The sequence below is a fragment of the Artemia franciscana genome, chromosome 7 (genome assembly GCF_032884065.1).
Source record: "Artemia franciscana chromosome 7, ASM3288406v1, whole genome shotgun sequence".
NCBI lineage: Eukaryota > Metazoa > Arthropoda > Branchiopoda > Anostraca > Artemiidae > Artemia > Artemia franciscana.
The window spans coordinates 15,294,288-15,318,887 of NC_088869.1; the positions used below are offsets into that span (position 1 = coordinate 15,294,288).

At 34.3% G+C, this 24,600-nt stretch overlaps 1 protein-coding gene across 3 annotated transcripts in view; it reads right to left on the bottom strand.

Annotated features, from left to right (window-relative positions):
• The window catches only part of LOC136028884 (ral GTPase-activating protein subunit alpha-1-like), a gene marked incomplete at its 3' end in the record, with an annotated part of 109,822 nt that overhangs the window by 73,318 nt on the left and 11,904 nt on the right, over nucleotides 1-24,600 (bottom strand). For all 3 annotated transcript variants that reach the window (XM_065706835.1, XM_065706836.1, XM_065706837.1), the window contains 6 exon segments: nucleotides 25-196; nucleotides 3,359-3,490; nucleotides 8,094-8,359; nucleotides 12,959-13,074; nucleotides 15,167-15,312; nucleotides 21,698-21,869. In XM_065706835.1, coding sequence (XP_065562907.1) covers nucleotides 25-196; nucleotides 3,359-3,490; nucleotides 8,094-8,359; nucleotides 12,959-13,074; nucleotides 15,167-15,312; nucleotides 21,698-21,869 — 1,004 coding nt within the window.

Genomic DNA, 24,600 nt, shown 5'->3' on the forward strand with positions numbered 1-24,600 from the left:
TACATATCTTATGAAAATGAGTACCTTTTTCATTATCCAGTCCTTATATACTCCAATTACTCTACATATTGCCAGCGAGTGAGAAAAATTCAGAATAAAGGCTTGACGCATAATCTCGTGGATGAAGTTCACGTTCGCTCTGCTTCCAAATAGGACTTCTTGAACAATTTGAATTTCTTCCACTCCTTGCTCATTCCTGTAAAATTTATAAGATTTTTAGACAAATGAAAGTTCTCTTTATTTAGAGAGCTTAGAATTTATTAGAAATTAATAAAGAAAAAAAACCCTCTCATGACTTCCTTTCTTTGAAGGGAATTCTTAAGTACCAAGTAACGAATGTATCCTTACTATTCAATGGGGTTATATTCCAGAAAAAAAAAACCCAGTATCAATTCTCCGATAACGATAGCGCTAAAAGACCGTAGGTAAATTTGGGCTAGGTCAAAGAGACAGCGTGAATGATAGAAAAAGATTGATTTCATACGAGTGTTATTAAAAGTAAGGTTTGTTTTTATTAAATATTCATATAGTCGTACACTGCAGCGTTAGTCTGTCATCCAATTTTTCTCTAGAGAATTATGAGGAATTTCAAATGGATCAAATAAAAATATAAAAATCATATTTAAATAAAAATTAAAAATCTTGTTATTCGCCATATGCGAGCCCAAGAATGAAACGCATGGTTCGGCAACATTATAATAGCGCCCTTTCTTTTTCTTTTTTATCAAGATGCGCCAAAAGAATAGTACAAGGACATGAGACAAAAACATAAGATCGACAAAGATACAGAACTAAAGAGGGACGATGGAGAGATTCCCCAAAAGAATCATTCGAGGAGCCCTCATCCTGCTTAGAAAAAAATAGCCAAAGTTCGGCAAAAATCTCAATATTAGGCCTAAACTACGCCTTTTTTTAGGTCAAAGAGTTTCTTCAACAGAAAAAATCGTCCCTCCCCCACTAACTTGGTATTGCAAACATACATACATACAAACACAAATATACATATAGCTTTTCAACTTCTTCTTCTTCTTCCTCTTTTTTTACATATGACACAGTTAAAGCATTGATAATGACCGTAGCCGATCGCAGCATGAAACCCGAGTTGTTCCAAAGCTGCCTATACTACTACTTCCAACTGTAAGATTAGGTTTAATGTTTTCAATTTAATTGGCTTTTTAACTGATTTTGTTCAGGTTCTTTATATTTTTTTATTATGTTATCTTTCACTCTTTTTGGCAGCTTTTCTTTCTGTAAGTAATTTGCGTATCGTTTCTTTTTTTTTCTTTCTCGTCGCTGCCTGTGTTTCCCAGGAATGGTGCCTTACAGGGAACTACATAAAACATACATACATACAAACACAAATATACATATAGCTTTTCAACTTCTTCTTCTTCCTCCTCTTTTTTTTACAAATGACACAGTTAAAGCATTGATAATGACCGTAGCCGTTCACAGCATGAAACCCGAGTTTTTCCGAATGTGCCTATACTACTACTTGCAACTATAGGATTTGGTTTTTCGTTAAAAATTTACTTGGCTTATTAACTGATTTTGTTTAGTTTCTTTATGTTGATTTATTATGTTATCTTTCACTCTTTTTGGCAGCTTTTCTTTCTGTAAGTAATTTGCGTATTGTTTCTTTTTTTCTTTCTCGTCGCTGCCTGGGTTTCCCATGAATGGTGCCTTACATGGTGCATTATGGTGAAATACCCTTTCTTATATATTTTGCCCAAGTTAAATTGATTTAACGATATTAAATTGATTTAGTTTTTTTTACTAAAAACTGGATTTTTTGATTTAATAAATTTTTTGATTTAATAAATTGATTTAATAAATTTGATATAAATTGTTGCTTTTCACTTTTTATTGGAAAAAAGCTGTTGCATTCGTTTGATTCGTGGGGTTAAAGGAAGTGGCAGTCCTCTTGCATTAATTTCTATGCGTTTTGAATATGATTGCCATAATTTTATCTTTAAAAAGAAGTTACTTTAATTAACCAAGAATCATTCATAAAAACCACTTCAGTGATAACTTTCCCATTTAATAGCCACAAGGTCTAAAACTCAGAATTTATTTATTATATTGCATTCGTTCAGATAAATTAATTTAGTTTTACTAAATACACATTAAATTGATTGATGGATAGATTAATTGATAAGACCGTAGCCTCATTGCATGAGCCGTAGCCGTTGATGCATCAAGTTTATGAGCCTGAAAGCGTAATTTTACATAAAAAGAAGTTTTTATCGAGTTTGGCTTCTTATACTTGACGTTAAAGACAGTGAAAATGCTCTCATATCCCATTCCCACAATAACTTACTTCAGAATCGAAGGTTATGCATCCAGTTGGCACTAATATAGTCTGAAGCAATTGAGAAAATTATTTTCTTAAAATTAATATTTTCAAAGGGGTGACATCTTTACCCGAATCTCAGAACATACTTTCCACTACCCCTGTGTGTATGAGTAAGTACACCCACCAAAGACTCGCCCATGTGTATGGGCAAATTTTCATCCTTCACGAGCAAATTATTTTAGTACTCATTCGGTGTCTATTGTATGCTCTCCTCAGTTTTTTGAGCTTTCTCCCCTCATGAGGGTTGTATATTGCTTTCCAGTCTTATTTTCTCTTTGTAATACGAATTATGGATCCATATCTTGTTATCTGTGCCAACCTAACGACATATAAGAAGGAGACTGAAGTTAGAGTAATGACAAAACGGATAAACTGATAATTTTACAAACTTGTCTTTTTTTTCTTTGAAAACAATCTTCTTATTAACCTAACCCAATCTCTCTAAAATTTCAAGTTTCCACTCTTTGTAAAGATATTTGTTTTTCATTTTTGCATAAATAACTGAATTAAATCATGTATTTTATACTGAAAAATGATAAAGTCAAAGATCATGCAACAAATCTTGAACTTTGTTTTAAACACGTTTTTTCTTTTTGGTTACTATGGACCGTAGTTCGTTCTTTACTAGGTTACAGTCACTACTGCCAAGGGTGTATACAGGATTTTTATTCGGGGGGATAAAAAAACCTCTAAAAAGCGCATTAAAAATTTGTTTATATACACTCTTTTATTAGTCGGATAAAAATGTGGGAGAGGGGGGGGAGTATCCCACTAGCCCCTTCCCCCTGGATACAGCCTTGACTGGAGCAACCATAATAAACCCAAAAAGCATAACTATTTATGGAACATCATTTTCTAAATTCAGTTTTACTTATTTCTAGAAACTATTTTAACTTGTTGTAGAAAATAAGGCTTCTTGTTTCATGGACAGGGCATCCTTTCAGAAATTGTTACAAAATTATAACATTAATAAAAATTGTAAAAGAACAGAAAGCTTCTTACCCCACACCTTTTCTGTTGGGCGAAAACACATCACTTTTAGTCGTGGAATTTAAAATACGTCCTCCGTCTATCTCAGTTCTTGAACTCCCCCCAGAACTGTTAGACTGGCTCAAAGAAACAGTTGTAGGGGCACTGAAAAATGATGAATGAGATATAAAATAAGAAACAAAAAGCGTAACGTTATATTTCGATAGTGAAAAAAACTAATTATCAAAGCAAGCATTTCGAAAAGCATTCTCATTTCGAAAAGAGAGAAAGTAAAAAAGAGTGAGAACAAGAGAAAGAGATAGAGTGGGGGAGAGAGAGAGAGAAAGGAAGAAAGAAATAGAATGAGAGGGCGAGAGGAAGAGCCACAAAAAGTAAAAGAGAAATCAAAGATACATAAACTATCAGAAACAAACTAAAGCAATAATATCAAACTTACTTCAATAATACCATTCCTAGGTTTACCCTTGCTTATCTGAAAGAGTCTATTTCATTTTCCTGGGGAGGGGGGTCTGGAGCCGTTTTTGTTTAATGAACTTTTGAGGAATTGTAAATAGAGTAAAACATTATATCGATTCCAGTTTGATACTTTTATTTTTGTCTGGCTTTGTGTTTTTTTTGTGTACCTTTGAATTCGTTCGTTAATTATAAAAAGAAATTCTCGAGATGCTTCCAAAAAATATCTAGCTATTAGTTTGTTGCATATATAGATTTTTGTATAGTTATACAGCGAAAGAAATAATTATAAAACCAACGACTTCGGGAAAGCATCACGTTCAGGCGCTGTTCTCTTTAAGGTTTTTGCTAGTTTGTCTAGTACATAGCCTATAGGTCTTAGGTTGATAAATGTCTCAGATGACTTAAAATTTAATATTTTTCAACTTTTAAACCTAAAAAACGCTTACAAAGGACAATAATTCCAAAATAGGACTGATTACATAATGAAACAAAAGATATAAAAATAACAAAGTAATTGCAAGAAAAATCCGTAGGTTGCAAATTAAATCGCATTTCTTTAGAAGTCAGCTCCTGTAGAACTAACTACGACAACCAAAATCATTTTCTTAGAACATAGGTTAATTTAACTTGTTTGAAAAAAAAACTATTTTCTTAGAACATAGGTTAATTTAACTTGTTTGAAAAAAAAAAAACTTCTCGCAGTAATTTATTTTTTAAATTATTAATTTGCTGTAAAAATTAAAATAATATTTTATTTAGAAATATTCGGTCAGATGCACCTAAACTAGAAGCACCTTTCCTAAATCCAATAAATAGAAATTTTTCGAAAGTAAGATTTTGTAATTTTGTTGTTCAACACATATAATACCTTTAAAATAAAATGTGGTTGGACTATAAACTTCAGTGAAAAAATAAAAAAATACATTAAACTAGCAAAAAAAGAACAGAGCAATAATCTCAAACATAAATCAATTATAGCATTCCAAGGCCTTGTCTGGAATATCTCTTTATTCTACTAGGAGATCTGGGACCCTGTTTCTGTGCTAATTTGTTTATTAGGGTCTAATAGTGTTTTATTAGTGTTTATTAGTATTTACTAGTGTTTATTAGTGCTCCGAATTATTGTGAAATACGGTCAAGTATCATTACTGATTCAAGTTTGAAATGTTTGTTTAATTTTCAGCTCGTGTACCTTTGAATTTGTCCACTTATAATTGCAAAAGGTTCCACAAAATGTTCCCGAAATATCCTGTTTCTGATTCTTTTTTTTTTTTTCACCGTCGAAATGAACTGGCAACCTATTTTTTAATCTTTTTCCTAGTTTATTGTTGAAAGCAGTGTAGTCTTTCAAGTTATTTATGAACGATATTTTCTACGTAAGATTGTCAATTAAGTTTTTGTGTGTTCATATTTGTACATTGAGGTTATGTTTTTTTTTTTTTCTGTATAATAAATCGATGAAAGATATACACAAGTCCCACAACAAAAGTCAATAGTAAAAAAGACTATAGCTACTTGAAATTTGATATTGATAGTTTACGGAAACAAGTGGAGAACAAATAGTGAGGAAAGTATACTTTGACCGGTTTAGTAATTATTTATAGTGAACAATATTTATATCCATACTGATATTTAATTTCTTTTTTCCGAAAAATTATAGCATTTGCACGAAGAGCTTTTAATATTCAATATCAAATTGGATATAATAAGAAAGTCGTATTCAGCATTAGTAGGAATGTTTTTTAAGACTGCGTTATTTCTTTCTTTAAAAATTTGACCTAAGAATTTGACTGACTAAGGTACTTTTCTGCATCCGATTCACTTGTGATTCTTTTTAGAAAAAAAAATGAGACCTTCCATTATTCTTATTATAGACGTTCGTCAAGTTACGACATAGAAAAAATAATTTTGGATTTACATAATACAATGAATTATAAAAGGTTTCTAATTATTTAACCAATTACATATTGATTATGTTAATAATTGTTATTGTGTATACGAAATATACCTATTCATTATAAAATCATTATAAAATTTACAACAGAGGTCAAATCGTTGTGCTCAAATCGCAAGAGTGAATCTCAAATTTCTTTTGTAATAACAAAGCGACCGACACTTCCCTAGTACATCTTAATTTGTTGATGGGAATTGTAGACGCATATTTACTTCGTTTGGGGTAAAGGCAATAAGCCTAAGCCACGATGGGGATTAAACATAGCTGAGTTCCTTCAGCAAAAACAAACTACCAAGGATAAAACTACCCTATTTAGCAAAAACACTGTAATTTTTATAAATGTCTGACGTTTGAACTTCTAATAAAAACCATTTGTAAAATAAACTCATTTTCTTTCTGGTAAAATTAGAAAACATGAGACTTGACATGAAGTAAAGGTTAGGCTTATATTTGAACTTCTGTTACACCCTAACCTGACCTCTACAAGAAGGAGGGGGGATTCCTTAGCTTATTTACTAGCCAGAGACATGCCCAAGAGGGGTCCTGGGTTTGAACCACCACTCATTCCCAAAATATTTCAGCATCTCGTAAATTGGTCGCAAAAATGTAAATAAAAAGATGATTTCTTCTAAAAAATACATAAAATCCTATGACATGTTAATTGGTCATGAAAATGAAAGTAAAAGCCTTACATCCCTTCTGAATGAATTGTTTTTAAACTCCCTCCCCCTGAGACAGACCCTTCCGTTTTGGACACGACGATAAAATATTATGCGAGTACTAAAGAAAAGTTTGGAGCTCCTCAAGAACCGAAAAGCCACCCAGACTCCACCCCTTCTTAACTTGATGACGAACGTTTTTGCACCACTTTTTATTATGAAATATAAGGTCAATTTTTAATTTTGAAGAAAGTTCTGTCCATTTTTTCATTCTGAATCATTTATTTTTATCCTAAATCCATAATGGATATTTCAACGAAAAATTTACCATCGACAAGGCTCAGACTAAGATCTACATCTACAACGCATATCTCTCAGACTTACTGCTTGTTCAATAAAAAATTGATAAAAGGGTATGACAACACTGCAGCAGTCATGAGAAGCAGAAATACCTTTCACAAGAAGAAGCTCAAGTGCATGTATCTTTACATGAATTTTCCTGATGGGTGATAAAAATAAGAGTGAACGAAATTTGAAGGAAAAAAGCTCCTTACAATAAAAAAACATAGCTCAAAGCTATTATTCTTCCATTTTGAGCAGTCATCAGCCATTTCAAGATGCATATACAAAAGCTGCAAAAGAAGATCCTAGGTATTAGATCCACCCGCCTTCCTAATCCTGATGGGCGATAAAAATAAGAGTGAGCGAAATGTGATGCAAAAAAGCTCCTTACAAAAAAAAATTACTCCAAGCAATTATTCTTCCATTTTGAGCAGTCATCAGCCATTTCACGATGCCAATACAAAAGCTACATAAGAAGGTCATAGACGTTGGACCCCCGTCCCCAATTTAGGGTAGACTTGCTCGACTTCGAAAACTTCGAAAAATCTTTGTTCCAGTCAAATCAAAATTTCCACTCTAGCCAACGGAGAGTAAGACTATAGTGATATAATATTACAGAAGTTTATAACCCAGGGTTGTTTATAACCCTGCAGGAGTACACTTTGAAATCTCCTGCTATTTTTGAAGAATAGAAATAGACCTCTGTAAGACTCAAGATTTGTAGCGCACGAGCTTTATGACGATAAAATGAAATAGATAGAATGGATAGAATAGATAGAATGAAGATAGAAATGCGAATTATAAAAAATCGGCAGCAAACAAAAAAATAAAATAAAAATAAGCTAACGACTGGATATATTATTGAGAGAAACAAATGAAAAAAAAAGGATAGAAAGCCGAAAGGTCAAAATCTATTTCTTTTGTTTTCTTTTGCTACTTCTCCCTCTTGTCTTAACATTTGAACATTTCGTCCCAACTTCAGAGAGTCATCACTATCAGCACAATTAGATAGCACCAAGAAACCAAAACACGCTAACAGAACAAAAATAAATGTGCTTGGTAATATAAGTTAAAGCCTGAACTGTCTCAACCTCTTTTTTCCGTCAGTACTCAAGAAAATACCAATAAGAGAATGAAAAAATAAAGACTATATGAGAATAAAAAAATATCTTTCTTCTTCTTTTTATCTGATTGGTGTCCTGCCGAGAAAGGCTCTTGGAGGCAGGGCCATGTATTCAACATTGTCTCAAATACATTGTTGGTTTTAAAGACATGGTTTCAAACATAGCTTTCAAGTAAACTTGCTATTCTTGCCTTAGCAAAACAGAAAACTTACCTAGAAACTCCCGAAAACGAATCTGCAACGGGTACATGAATGAAATTAGACAGCCATTTGATAACTTCAACGCGACAACTCTGCCTTTGTTCTTTACCAGGAGAACGACGGCTCGGAGGAAGTTCAAAGCTCGGCTTATAAATGCTTGTAGAAAGGCGGAAATTTGGGAACAACTGGTTAACATAATATTTCTTGAATGATTCAAATAAGAAATTGAAGCACCTTTTTCGCTGACCAGTCTTGTCACGCCATTGAATTTTTGTTAACTAAAAGCAAAAAAAGAAAAATAAATTAACAAAAAAGACGTCAAAGATCCAAACAGTATCGATTAAATCTAGTCGACAAGACCCTACCTTGCCAGGTTTGGCCCTCTCCTCACTTTAAAATTGGAAATTCCCGAGATTTCCTTCCTTGTCATATTTATACTATCACAAGGAAAAGATGGTATATAGACGATCCTCCTCCTCCCCCCCCACAAAAAAAAATCGTACTATTTAGAACTCACAATATTTTCCTTCCATGTCGCAGTTATACTATCACAAACTAATGGGTATATAGATAATCCTTCCCCTCCCTCACTACCACAAAAAAACAACGCTTACTATTTCGAGTTCAATTTCGGCTTGAAAGCCAATGAGACTGACCTAGGTTTGAAAGAGCTGATTTGGTGGGTACAACCAACTTGTATCAAAAATGAAATCTAAATAACTAGAGGCTTTGTCAGCTATTTCACAATACGGAAACAAATAATGGTAGCAGTATATAACCATTCTAGAAATCTTATATATCTATATATATATAAAAATAAGTTGTCTGTGGATGTGTCTGTCAGGTGGCGTCATGTTTGTGTTGACTGACGTCATGAAGTTAGTTGTCGTCATTTTTGTTATGACGGTGACGTCATTAAAGATATTTAAGACATGCGTTTACGTAGAAATCTATTAATGTTTAACTTTAAAATGACTGATGAACTTACAATGGCAACAGCCGAGGAAGATGCTCAAAGAGTCTATGCCAAAAAACTTGTTGCTGAACTACGTCAGAATCTAATCGTTTTTTGTCACAAATCAGAAAATATAACTCATGTTTCCAAATGACGTCGTTTGGAGCCCAAATCGAAAATCCAGATCAATTTATGTCTACTTTCAAAGTAAAAGGGGAGAATCATAAATTTTTACAATTGTACTTCATCAGTGATAGAAATTCTGAATTGAATGCACGTTCCGAAATTTCTCCCAACGTTGAAAGGACAATCGTTTCCCAATTGCAACATCTTTTCCACGAAAATAATAATTTAGTGCGTCTGTTCAAAACAGTCATCGATTTGATGCCTACTGATACGCATAAAATTGTTATTTCCGCTGACAAAACGCCTCCTGGCCAACATGTGCGTAGATACAATGCTCCAACTATCGACGAAGTGGCAATCGTTATGGTCGGTGATCAGTTTTTACCTCGAGATATTATTCTTCATAAGCGAAACGCTCAGTTGTTAAGAATTGCTGAAACTCATCGATGCTACGATGCCCTACGATATCCTATCATTTTTTGGGTTGGAGCCGACGGCTATCACTTTAATATTAAATTGATGAATCCAGCAACTAACAAAGAAATGAATAAGAAATGCAGTGCAATGCATTATTATTCCTATAGACTAATGATTCGGCAGGATGAAGAAAATTATATTTTAAAATGCCGTGAAGCACACTAATATTGCTTACGGGAGATTTCAGGCAAACATTACCTATAATACCTAGATCAACTCCTGCAGACGAAATGAATACTTGCCTGGAAAATTCTAATTTATGGGCAGACGTAAAAACATTAAAATTAACTACAAATATGCGTGTCCGATTGCAAAACGATAAATCTGGTCAAACATTTTCAGATCAATTGCTGGTAATTGGAAACGGAAAGCTCCCAGTAGACTCAATTTCAGGACGTATACAACTACCGCGCCTTTTGAGGGTGAGGCTGTTCTTATTCCTCGCATTCCCATGATTCCAACGGATCTGCCTTTTCAATTTAAAAGATTGCAATTCCCAATTCGATTAGCATTAGCAATCACCATTAACAAAGCTCAAGGTCAATCATTAGAAAAATGTGGTATAGATCTTAATACTGATTGTTTTTCCCATGGACAATTGTACGTTGCATGTTCGAGGGTCGGTAAACCTGACAATCTATTTAGATGCAGCGACAATTGAACAGCGAAGAATGTTGTATATTCGCAAGTTTTACGCAGTTAATTTTTATTGTATCTATCTATCTATCTATCTATATAAAAACGAGTTGTGTATATGCATGTTTGTTTGTTTGTAAAAAGAGCGTTTGCATATGACGTCATTATTAGTACATACGGCTTTGTGTATGCACAGACAATGGGAAAGCCAAGAATGTTGTATATTCGCAATTTTTACTTAGTTTGAAACACATATATAAATCTATCTATATTCATAGGTGGGACACAGGGACACAACTACAATGGCGCGTAACTAATATGGCGCTTAACGACTTACGCGCGCGGGGGGGCTTGGGGGGGGGTTGCGAAGCGCCCCACCAACTAGGTGTTGGGGTGGCGCGAAGCGCCACCCCGACAGCTAGTATGTATATATATATATATATATATATATATATATATATATATATATATATATATATATACTTATAAATGTTTAACATCGGTGATGACAGCAACAGCACCCAAGGTAGTAGATATATCCTTTGAAAGATAGAATCCTTAGTTCTTCCATAGGGGACAACAAAGAGTTTTTTTTTTTTTTTTTTTTTTTTTTAACTCTCCAGGTAGTACGTTGCTTTTCTAGACCAAATATGTTCATTCATTCATACCATAAATGACTTGGCATGTGACCTTATTATCCCTTATCACATCATTATTCCTTTGTATGCGATAACCATAAGCTATAAATTAGCACTCTAAAAACTTTCATTTTAGCCTTTCAGTACCCACATTTTCCTTCCAACGCACAAAAAAGTCAGGATGTCATATTTTTTTCCAATTCTGTTCTTTAACTGTTGTTTAGACGTCAATCTGCTGATTCTTTCCTTCTCCAGTAGGCGAAGATAGATTTTTACTTTATTTTAGTCTATCTTTTACCGTTATTCTGTATTTTCTTTTTTTGTCGGAATTGCCGGAACCTGACTAATGTAATAACAGCGATAAAGTTAAAATTATGTAAAAATAAAATACAAAACAAATTCACTGAAAATTTTGCACATACTTTCTCCATTTTAGCCCAATCGGAACGAAAGGAAAAGTGTTCAAAGGACAGGCGCAAGTTTTTCCGAAAAGAAGCTATTACTTGCCCGGTATCCTTCTTTCTCTTGCTCGATTTATATAGAGCACGACCCGTAACGTACAAAAACTGGTGGTTCCAAACAAGAAACACTAAATCTCGAGCTTTCCGCGCTTAACAATTAGCATGATTCACTTTCAAAATTCTTGCCTATTTGGCTCGACGAAACGGGAAAAACGCACCGATACTATACCACACCAACTAGAAAATATTCCTAACCCCAAAGCCGATCGGTACTACTGGAAATGCGTCCCCATGCGTATGAACGGGTTTTATCCGATATTCTATTCGGGTATCTATAACGTAAAAAGAACTTGAATAAGTTCTTGCTGTTTCTAGAAAGATATCATTTGCAGTACGTCGTGCAAGGAATCACTGCATAGAAGTACTGTATGTAACCTTAGACTCCAGTGTATGGTTATCCACCACGGTGTAAATAAGTTTTGCTATTGGTCCTGGAATTATCTAGTTCTGTGCCAAATGAAGTGTATTTTCCAATAAAATATATTTTATTACACGAATTTATTCGAAAGAAATGTACAGCCAAAGCACAAAGAATTAATGTTGAAACATACGATGACCTTGCTCTACTGAATGAAGCATGCAGAGAGCATGCAGGAGGCAGTCAGAAATAGTGATGAAAGCACTCGGAGGTGCAAAAAGTTTAAAGATAAAGAGTTAAAAAATCTTTGGTCTTTGCATTTAAAAGTACATTGGTTCTTAAATTTATTTGTAAAAAAAAAAGTGAAGAAAAGTGAGAACCATTCCATGGTCCTTATAAATTAAAGACAATTTCGATTTTTTAAGACAAAACAAAGAAAAATTTGGATTTCACGACGCTTAAGAGTAAAAAAAGACCTTTAATTATTTTTAACCTAGGATTCTATTTGTACAAGCCGAAACATGCGTAGGTTTAAATTATTATACACTCTTCTCTATATATTCCATAAAGGATCCACTTTTAACTTCTGAATAACTGAAACAATTTAGGTTAACGGCACACTTACTCCAGATGAACTTTATATTTTTGTACAAAAAATGAATTTTCTCAGGCCAGAAAAAAGTCCTTCCAGCACACGCTGGACTATCAACAATTGTCTTTAAAAAGCAAAAAGGACATAAACGAACAAAAGAAATACATTAACAACTTTCCAGTTGGGTGTTATGAATTGGTGTTGGACGTAAAAAAAGGATTTTATCAGGCCACAGAAAAGTCCTTCAAGCAAAGGCTGAACGATCAACAACTGTCTTTAAAAAGCAAAAAGGACATAAACAAGCAAAAGAAACGTATTAACAACTTTCCAGTTGGGTGTTATGGATTTATACACTGGGCACTGAAAATCCAAGCCACGCCACTGAAAATAATGTTGGGCCCTGTGCAATGGTGATAGCATCTCTGAAACCAATCCCTGGGTGTGCTCTCAACTTCTAAATTTGAGACACTCAGCCTTAATGAATACAACCTTCCTAGAACCCACTAAGTACATCCAAGTCTATCTTACGAGACGGAGCGCCCAAATTCAAGAAAAATAAAAAGTAATTTCATACCTGACTAACTGAATATCTCAGGAGTCCCTCTAAGAAGAAACGTGGTAGATCATCCGGTACTCTATCGCCAGATACAGCAGGAATCAGGGGAAGAATGTCAGAATCACATATAGGCCCTGACGAGATAAAGTTTGTTAATATTAAATGACAACAGTTGCAATAATATAAAATGACAATCAATTTTTAACGTTAGCTAATGAAAAATTTCCGACATTTTTTATGAAAAATAGAAGATTTTCAAAAACCTTAAAGCGAAATAAATCAAACATTTATGTCAACAAAAATCAGAAAGAAGTAAATGCACAAGAAGCAAAGAATTAAATATTTGAGATACTGAGATTGTTACTAGTCACGACCAAATTGCTTGGACAACTTGACTAAATACCCAACTGATTAATAAGTACTGGTTAACTAATAGGCTATTTTTATTCCGTTACAATATTAAAATACGTATTGGTCTAAAAAAATATGAACTATACTTCCAGTATTGAACCCTCCAATACTGGCAAGGGATGTGAGTTATGCAATTTGCTTACTATTACTTTTCTTTGAAAAACTTCTTGTTCGGAATTTTTTTTTCATCAACTAAATTAAAAAAACATTAATTTAAAAAATTTTTTAATTTTTTAGTCCAGACATTCAGATTTGAAACACTCGCCATTAAAGATGAATCTAACTACATCACAATAATTGTGGTTATGTCCTGCCTTCCTCCTTAATGAAATGGTTGAAACTCCTCCTAAATTAGCTTAAGAATCTTAAAGATGGTACAAGAAAGCTTACGTTAAGCTATCATTGTTGCCTCAAGACAGGAGGGATCGTAGGGGACATCTCCTGAGAAGGGGGGAGGGATGTGTAATTGTAGAGGGGATTCCGCACGAACGAGATCCTGAAGCGAGTAAGTTTTTTTTAGAACTAAACGTTTAAACATTTTTATAATAATCATGGATTATACTTATTTCAAAATACTCATTCAAATCAAGTTTTATGTATGCGTAAACTCCATACATGATAAGCACTACTATTAGAATAAAATCGTAATTCTAGCATCCCTATTGACCTGTCTTTTCGTACATTATCGCATCTTTGTTCTATTAAAATCAGAACTTTGTCAAGTAGAGACGAAAATCATAAAGTTTTCTTAGATAAGATCTCGAAAGAAAAAGACTGGCAGCATGTGCGCTGATGGGAGCGAATTTTCCTCTCTTATTACGGAAATAAGATTTTATTTTGGTAAATAATATTTTATTTTGATAAGCTAATACACTAAATGAAGCTTTTTCTCGATGTATTGTTATTCAGAAGTAAAATTTTAACGTAACGAATAAGGGATGAGGGGGCAGTAGTCCCCTCTTATATAGAGTAACCCTGTATATGACACTAAAAACAAAAAAAATAAAGAAAAGCTTTAATTAAATGAAAGTAAACAGCAGCATCAAAACTGAAAACGAAGAAAAACTGTATTTTATATAAGGAGGCTGCCACCTTTCCTTTAGCCCCTTTTCGCTAAATTTTCACTGTTTTCTCCAAAAGCTTCAAGAACAAATGTTTGAACAATAGACCAACTAGAATTGAAATTAGAAATTGAAATTAGGATTTCAAATTAGATGTTCCTGCACTGTTTGATGTTTAGCTTAGGGCACCGACTCTGTCCGTTTAGAGAACGAGTAAGGTAGTGTCATGAATTAAAACTGAATTAAAATCGAATAGTTGTGGGCATCAAGCCATGGCTAATTGTAGAAAAAGCGAAGACAGATAGTCCGATTGACTGAAAGGCAAATCTGGCTTTAACCCCCTTATCAGGACTGTATAAAAATAATGTTAGTCCATTTTTTAATAGATAAGTCTATCTATTATCCGTCCATGCGTCATTCCTAGGGCAGAAGAACTAAGGTAGATAGTCATAGAACTAAGATAGTCACAGAGCATGTCCAAGTGTTTCGCAATACCTCAAGAGCGGAAGCACTTATTGATACGCATGTTTTAAAGTTTCAGACACACGAACCAACATATTGTTGGGTCATGCGCACAAATTTGTATCTGCTCGGAACAGAATTCTACTGACCGATATTCGCTCAGATTCGGCTAGCAAATTCGACTAGCAAAGCCATTTTAAAGCCATACACAAGCGAATGTCGGAACCAAGCTAGTTGGGTTCTATTGGTTCCTAGAATTGCTAGAACAAAGGTGAAAAAGAAAGAAACTCACCTAAACTTGGTCCTTTCAAAAGAGCTATATTATTTATTCCCAAACCCGGGAAAGGAGATTCGAACCCGGGTATAAGAGTAGCAAAGATAGCATGAACTTCGTTGGTCGCTTCTTCCCCGAGAATTTGATACCAAGTAATGAAAAGTCTAAAAAAAAAAAACAATGACAAAACGTCCAAAGTTCCAAAGGACGCTTGAAGAACTAAAAAATAAACATAACTCGAAAAATTTTCGTAGAATTTTATTTTCAAAACTGACTTTATTTTAGATTTCATTAGAACAGCCTTTTAATTTTCGTCAAAAATTGATTTTAAGAGGAATTGGAGCATTTCAAATGAATATTCATTCATCTTCTTTGTGATTAGCTATAAGCCAAACGGCTTAAACAACTAAGTTTAGCATTGAACATACAAGCACTATTCGCCACCAAAATGATAATGTAAACATGCAATAAAAAAAGGAAAAAAGAAGATAACTGCAATAATAGAATCAAATAAAATTAGGGTGTGGGTAAGAGAGTAGAAACTAATCTAGAAAACAAGAAGGTGGTGTTCAGGGCTCATTTTAGATGTAAATATGTTATTTTGAGTGAGATAACATATATGTTCAAAACAGGAGGCAGCCAATATATGTTCAAAAAAAGGAGGCATCTCTGCGCCTGGACAGTATGTTGTATAACAGTATGCTGTATAACAGTATGTTATACAACAGTGGTGGTTTTAGAGGTGGCACTTGCCCTAGGAGCAGAGATGCCTCCTGTTTTTGAACATATATTGGCTGCCTCCTGTTTTGAACATATATGTTATCTCGCTCAAAATAACATATTTACAACAGTGGTGGTTTTAGAGGTGGCACTTGCCCCAGGCGCAGAGATTTTAAGGGTTCAAAATTTCAAAAAAAAAAAAAAAATCTAACAGTTATAGTCATTTTGTAATTTTTTAAATATAAGTTTTATTAAAATACAGTAGAGGACGCAGTTGGCAGCATGTATAAGCAAACTGAATTCAACATATTTATTTATTTTAATCCAAGATATTTATTTCGAAAATTTACTATCACAAGTCCCAAAGGGCATATTTCAAATTTCCGAGTCACAAAAAGAAAAACAAGCAAAAAAAATACAGAAAAAAAAAAGAAAACTTAAAAATTGGCGAACAATGCCAAAACAGCTAAGATAGTTAAAATGTAGTGTCAGATTAAGTTAAAAAAAATGATAAAGCTAAAAAAGAACTAGATAATATATAAAATAAAAATTAAAGGGTAATATACGCAAAAGGGGGACGGGGGCAAAACAGGCGAATAAAACACAAAACTTGGGCAACACTAGAAAAACTGTGGTGGTCGGAATCTGGGTTGGGGAGTGTCTATAGAGGAAAATAATTACAGTGCGAGTGTTCGCAACTGCATTTTTTGCAAGACAAAACATAGCTCAGCTATACTCACGTGTCTACAAAAATTACTCGCAGGGCTCACTTTTGGATAGATTCAATTTTTTCTGATTCTTCACGGGAAATGCCAGGGCGCCCAACTGGACAAGCATATTCAAGATGCGGGTGCATAAAGGAGGTACAAATCCTTAAAGAATCAGAAGGGGGGAGCTAAATTTATTTAAGAGCTTAAGAAGGGAAATCGAGGCATTAGCTCTATGAATAATATTTATAATGTGAATATCCCGCTTTAAATTAGAAGAAATTGTGACGTCAAGTAGCCTAGAGGATTACGCAAAAATTCCTGAGGGGACTGGGTTAAAAAATCGAAGTATGGTTTTAAGGAAACATCATCATTGACTTAGATGGGTTTGCTTCCATATCTAAATTCGAGGCATCGTCTGCAATGTCATCGCTGATGCTCGTAGGGTTGCTTATTAAATTTCTATAGAACGTTTCAGCAACTATTAGATAATCCATAAATCCCATCTGTCAGGACATTCATTAGCAAGTCTATTAATCATAAGTGAAAAATGAGGGGACCTAGGAGAGTACCTTGAGGTACTCTATTGTATACAGAGAGGGAACCGGAACGATGATTCAAATATTTGACTACCTGTAATCTATTTGATAAGAGGGAGGCAACCAATTTTCTCAGACAGGAATTAATATTGTATTCACTGACAAGGTTCTGAAGTAATATACTGTGGTTAACAAGGTCAAATGCTTTATTAAGGTTAACCGAAATTAAATTTAGCCAGTAATTAGTCTTTTCGAGAATATTCCTTATTGAGTCTATAAGAGAAACAAGGTAACAAGGTAACGCGTTGTAGAAGTGAATTTGAGGCTCCTGAATTGCCTCCAGTCAGTAAGAGGTAGAATTTTTTTTTTTTAGCCAATATGCAAGGAATCCTTCATATAGTTTTGAGAAAATAGGAGAGAGATAAATTGGACACGCACCTTCAAAACCAGGAGTGATGCACAGGGCGGCTACAAAACCTCACCAGATATCACGTAGGGGAGCTGCAGCCCTGACTTCCTCTCAGTGTTGCTGAAGAGACATCTCCCTCTACTCAGATCCTGATCATACTGCCGTCGCATGATGAGTCTTCGAAGGCCTTTTTTGACCCCCCCCCCTTCAAGGTACCACTCATAAAATGTACATGGGAGTCAATCCTCTAGCATAAGAAGGACATGGCAAAGATACGTTCATCTCAGAAGGTCAGTAACTAATGTTTGACCGGTTTACTGGCAAACTCCTATGTTCGTAACCTTTTCCTGCCACGATATCTTCAGTATTCTTCTAAGGCATATGTTTTCAAAGGCAAGGACACTTTTCTGTAGTGAGATATTTGGTTTCCACCTTTCACCTGCATAGAGAAGAATGGGCATCACATTGTTATTCCTGAGGCAGAGCTTCAAGCACATGGAGTATTTCCTGTTGCACCAATTTAGTTTCAACTTATTACAAGATGATGTAGCTTGTCTAATTTTCCCCTTGATTCCATTGATTATTTCACCATTATAATCTATCCAACTCCCGAGGTACATAAATTCATGAGCCTATTCAATTGCTCTATCCCTGCATTTCAGAGTCAGCGGAGAGTCAGATATAGCCATCCTCTTTGTCTTACTGACATTCAGAGTAAACCCCACTAATTCAGTAATTTCATCTCTGGCGTCGAGTAGCCGCTGCAGTCGCTGTTTAGCTTCTTCGAGAAGAACAACGTCGTCAGCGAAGTCCATGTTAGATATCTGTGGGCTGCAAATCTTCACTCCAGAGCCTGAAGACTGCCTTAGAATGCAGTCTGTAACAATAATAAACAGGAATGGGAATAGGACAAATCGCTGTTTGTTAGCAATTACGTCAATTCGTAAGCAAGTTCAGATCGACTATAAACCAGAAGCAACTAAATGATTTAGCGGTAATAAGCACAGAATAGCGGTGAATTAAAAGCTGTCGATTCGGACAAGGTTATTAATAATTTGAAGAGGCTATAGTAAGAAAGTCAGATTAAGCACGAGTGTATGGAAAATTTTGTTAATAAATGAAAATGTTGTTAAAATTTGGCCAGAAAATTTTGGGAGACAGGAGGGAGGTGCTAATCAAGATTTTGCCCAGTGTACAAGAGAGGCCAGAATCTCCACTGATTTACCTTTTAACACTATTTATAAATAATTTTAGATCACGGTTGTCAGGCTTGGTTAAACGAACCCAAATGAAAACATTATTTGCCCCGTGGTTTTTAAGCCAGTTTGTGCCTAATCTACGTAAACGGGCTTAGTTCAAAATTTTCATAGGCACACTTCAGTTTTTTCAAGCTCTATTGGTGGAAACTAGCCTAGCCTAACAGCAATCAATCCATAATATTTTCAAGAAAAGCTTCAAAACGAAGTCAGTGTAACTCAAGAGACTAACGGCATTTATTTAGTCTAAATGACAAATTACCCCAAATCACCAATTAGCCCAGTTTATCCAATTTTAGAATAATTCTTAAACTGAGTAAAACTGTTCGAACTTTCTACACGATTTGACAATTTTTTTTAAATTCTATTAGCCAAAATTATATTTCTATGAATCTTATTTTTGAAAACATATCAAAATACCATCTCTACAAGGGTTAAACTAAAGGCAATCAGCGTTAACAGTTTTTACACTATTATCCCCATCTAGATGTTTATGCATCAAAGTGTAATTTTTTCGCACCTATCATATCAAATATTCGCGTCCCCACCTCCACAAAAAAGAAATGGATCCCTAACTGGCGGATCAACTCTTCTTTTTTGACCACCTTCGTTTTTTAACGTATACGCACGTTATCTTGCTCAAAATAACATATTTGCCTCTTGAAACGATCTAAAAACGACTTTTACATTTTAGATCACGGTTGTCAGGTTTCATTAAACTAACCCAAATGTGAAAAAAACAATTGTTCTATGTTTTTCTAAAGCTAATTTGTACCTAATCTACGCAATTAGGCTATTTCATAAGTTCCATAAGCAGATTTCAGTTTTACTAGCCAGATGGATGAAACAAGCTTAATCTGACAGCACTACAATCAAGACTATTTTCAGAAAAAAAAACTACAAAGTAGTCTTTGTAAGTGAAGAGAATAGCGGCGTTTTATTTAGCCCAAATGCCAGATTAGTCCAAATTATTAGCTCATTTCAGCCAATTTTAGAGCTGTTCTTAAACTAATTTTGATTTGAAGATAAATATACAAGGTGGTTCAGAAGGGGATATGTAGAAATTTATCTATCATCTCCCTACATCAATGAGAACATTTTTGGACTGAGCCAGCAATACGGGTGGTATTGGGTGATAGCTCCCCTCTTATACAGAAAAAACGATATGTGTAACATAAACTATTATATTCACATTTTTCCGAATCTTTCGAATCCAGGGTTTTTCTAAGGCGAAGTCCTTTTAAAATGAAATAATAACGAGACAAATTGTGAATATACAGAGATCACGTTCTCAACTATTTCATTTTATCATGAACCCACAACAAATTCAATGTATAAGAAAGAAAGAAAAGGATCGAGGGGTCGCCAATTTTCAGATCTCACATACACCAGGTGCGCGTGCCAAGTATGGTGAAAGTGTATCATGGCGCATCTGTGCAAACCATTTTAGGGACTCTGTCAGGCGTAGAGGAATTAAGCAGCACAAGTGGTGCTCAGTGATGTACACTAGGAAGCGAAAAACAGCTGACCCCTAGAAAAGGACACAAGAGTGTAGAAATTATTAGCTCAATTCAGCCAATTTTAGATGTGAACTGAGTTAGATTTTTCTAACTACCTACAGGATTTGGTTAATTTTTAATAGCCGAAATTATATTTTTATGAATCTGCATTCTCAAAATATCATCTCTACAAGGGGTCAAACTAAAGGTATTACGGTCATATAACTTATGCAGTTTTGATTCTAGATATTTATGCCTCAAAATATAATTTGTCTGTTCCGTCACATCAAATATTCGACATGACACACTCACCCCCTCCCTTCATAAAAAAAGAACCGGGTCTTTAACTGTAGGATCTGTTGTCATATCTAAGTCTATCATCTTTTACACGAAAATCATATTTAAAGATTGGATTGGAAAACTTGACAAATCAAATTTTAATCACCCATGTGCCGTAAGATTTCCAAATACATTCCCTGCCAGTATAAGAATACAGGTAAACAGGGGTAAATTTATTTTCGATAGTCAGATTTCATGTTGACCCCCTCAAAAAGAAATCATGTTGCTGAATATTTTGGTAAGCTGCTGTCGCCATATCAGAGCTAAAAAAAAATTATCATTATAGACCGTAAAATTTTCTTTAAAAAAGAAACAATAGCTTCTAGTTTCTGCACTAGAAAAATATACTATTTGTGCTTTTTTTAACATATAATTTTACAAGAGCTTTTTTTTAAAATTTTCAGAAGGACTTAACAAAATTTCGCTTCCAATTAGATATATTTTGGAGACAATAGACCTTTGTGGCATTAGTAATAACCCAATTTTATTAGCCTGACCGCAATAATAATAAGATATAAAAGCTGGAAATCGTACAGAAACATTGTGTGATATATGCACCGTGTCGTAAAAGGCCATTGTTTAAGGTCATTTTCACTTGAAAAGATGTTCCGTTACAAACTATCTTAAGTTAAGAAGGCAAATCAAACGTGGGATTTTTACTAGGATAAATTACAAAGTTGACATATGGCGATTTATTGGGCGTCACCAATCGATCCTAAAGTGCGAAAAAAACATATGGTACATGTAACTCAAACTTGTTTTTTGTAGGGAATACATTTACGACCAGTAATATTTCATGAAGCACTTGCTAGAACATGGATGATAAAAGAGCACCGGTTTCAGAGTACTTTCACCTGATGAATGTTGACCAAAATATCTCAAATTTATCCAAATTTAAGATTTCCAGAAAAGCGTCCTGTATAAAGCATATGTTTAAGGATTCAGCATCTTAAAGAAGATGGGCAGTAAAACTACAAGGTGAGCATTTATAGCGACGGTTTTTCAACTCGGATGGAGAGAAGAGGGATTTCCTTCTAACTCATGGGCGCGATTATAGAGCTGATGGTACGCATTACTTACTTGATGGCATCTTTTCTTGCGCTGGGATTTGCTTGATAGTGGAGCAATCTCAGAAAAACCCGGTACAAAGTGTGATAATGCCAATGCTTACGCAGAGTCTCTGGAATATACAGCAGCAATTGTTGTAAAAGGCTTAAAACTGACTCGACTTCTTCTTTGGCAGCCCTGATACCTGTAATGAGAGAGAGAGAGAGAGTTGTTAGTGTTGTTATTTAAACAACAATCGTAGCTCAACTCACTAATTTGATGTTGAAATACAAAACATGTTATTATGCACTATTATATAATGACGTAAAAAAAAGGGGATGAAAGAGTTCTGGTAGCGGTTTATCTGAGTACGCACAGGCAGAAGTTTTAGCTTCTGCCTCGTACAGCTGACTGTTAGGGCTTCTGGGGGGTAAAATGTCACGGTGAGCAGGGTTAGACAGCGTCATTTTTGCCAAACCTCAGGATAAGCGTCACCCAAACGGAGTTCCAAACTTTTGAGTTCAAGGGTTGCTATGGCATTGTGGTAGGAAATGTCTCTTATTACTAAGGATTATCCTGGTTGCCCGTTTTGGGACTGAATCCAGTTCCTGCATTAGATAGGCGGTTCTTAATACTGACGGGCCCCAGACGGGACAGACGTATTCTCCTTTCCTAGTAATAATTCATTAATTCTATTTTAATACTTTGGTTAATAGCAATTTATATTCCAATCATTTAACAAAACAAGTTATTGCTATTATATTTCAATTAAATTATTATTAATTGGAACTACATTACTATACAACATTTTGAAACATAATAATTATGTGCAGAAATGTCGAAAATGACAGAAATGAACGAAAAATTCATAGTTTAAATTGATGCAAAACACATGGTCATAGTTGATATGCTTTATGCAGTCACATTTGATACAATCATAATACTTTAGTCATCCAAATCCATGATTCCCAGCATGGGACAAGGCCTCACGGGTATGGTATGGTAATATTTTGGTGGGTCATGGGAAGGACGTGCACCCTTCCGTTGACTTGACTTTATAGCCTTAATTTTGAAGAAAAAAATGATGTAAATGACGTCAAATTAAAATGTATTTAAAGAGTAAAAAAGATACTTGATAGGATTAACAATGGTGTTACACGTTGTAAAAAGAGCTGCTGTACTCAGACGATATTTTCCATTAGAATAAAATATATCCCCCTCCCCCAAAAAAATAATACCAAGTTAATGGTCTTTTAAGCTTCCTTCAGGTGAATACATGTAAAGTTTTTAACTACAAGATTCGAATATTACCAGGGAAGCATCAGGATTTAAAAAATGCCTAGGTGGGGCATGGCACAACATCGGTTGGGAACCACTGCTATAAATTGATCGTTTTGCACACTCACCAAACCTCACCTAAGTCAGCAAAACATTTTATTTCTATGATACGAATTTCTCAGCGTAAAACTTAACAAAACGACGTTTTCTATTAGCCCCTCACTATCTTGCGATTCCACAAAATTAGATTTTTTGTAATTTCACAAAAAAAAATCTAAAATCTAATGTAATTTCACAAAATAAATAATAATAAGATGAAAATTATTACAGATTTAAAGAAAAATACTCGATCAGCAGCTATGGAATAATTTAAGCGCAATTTCTGAAATTACAGAAAACTTTAATTTTCAGTTTTTTTTATTTTCAAATGTTTTTAGTACCAAATTAAGATTTATTCACCCATAGAGCATGTTATGTTCTAAAGAACATAATGTTTCAATGTTTTCTTCATTTTGTATATCACTGATCTCTTGAAAAGGGATTTGAAAGCAAATAATTTTCCCGACTTATACTGACGGTTCATATACAAATAAAATAAAGTGAAAATATAGAAAAACGGGTATGATATTTCAAAAAAGTTAGAAGTAAATGGCAAAGAAATTGTTGGTTTTTCTACTTATAATATAAGTCCAAATATTTTGGCTTCTCTTTCGGAAGCCTTTATTAACAGGAAAAAAAACTAAATTAAATTAAACAAAATACATAACGAAAAGGAAAAAACGAACACATAGTCGATAAAACTTACATTTTAATTATGTTTAACATGATTGATACCTTTTAGCAACTGTTATTGTAATTTCAGATACATTTTATATTTAAACTGCATCTAAAGCCAACCCCTTTGAACTCTGGTTCTGTTGCTTGACCCAGCCCATTCTCTCAGTTCACCAATTAACCCCATTTCCTCAATTACTCAAATTACCAAAAATAGACAAATCGATTAAAACCTGTTCTCAACTTGTTTCAAAATCATGAAAGGTTTAAGAAACAATACTCGAGCAGCAGCTATGAAATAATTCAAGCGAAATTTCTGAAACTGCCCAAAATTTTGCAGTTTGAATTGATCTCCCAAATAGTAGAATTAAATAATTATCAACGTTTCAAAAGCTGTTAAATCCTAGCTTTCAGATAGACTTTTAGCACATAGGATGTTAAATACTTATAAGTTGGAAAAATATACGAACATGGAGCTTCAAAAATGTACCTCAAATCTCAAGGCAGTTTCACGTTTTATAATTACTAATTACCCCGTTGAGATATCAAAATTCGAATCAGGGGTGTTGGTTTACGAAAATGTAATGAGGGGAGGGGGAGACGAATACATTTTTAAGAATCTAAGGGAGGGTTGTTTTGTAGTTTTATCGACTTTGTCAAACCAAAAAGAGGCAGTTTTCGACGACATAAATAAGGTATTTCTCAAAATCCATGGTGGAGATGGCAATGTAGGAGGAGGGGGGGTCAAAAAGAATATTTATTTTTGAATTCCTTTCGAAAAACCTTTCATGCTTGATCAGAGCTTGGAGCTCCACCTCCATTCTATCTTCATAAGTTTTAAAACTTCGCTTATGATGATTGCGATGGTTTTAAACGATGATTAC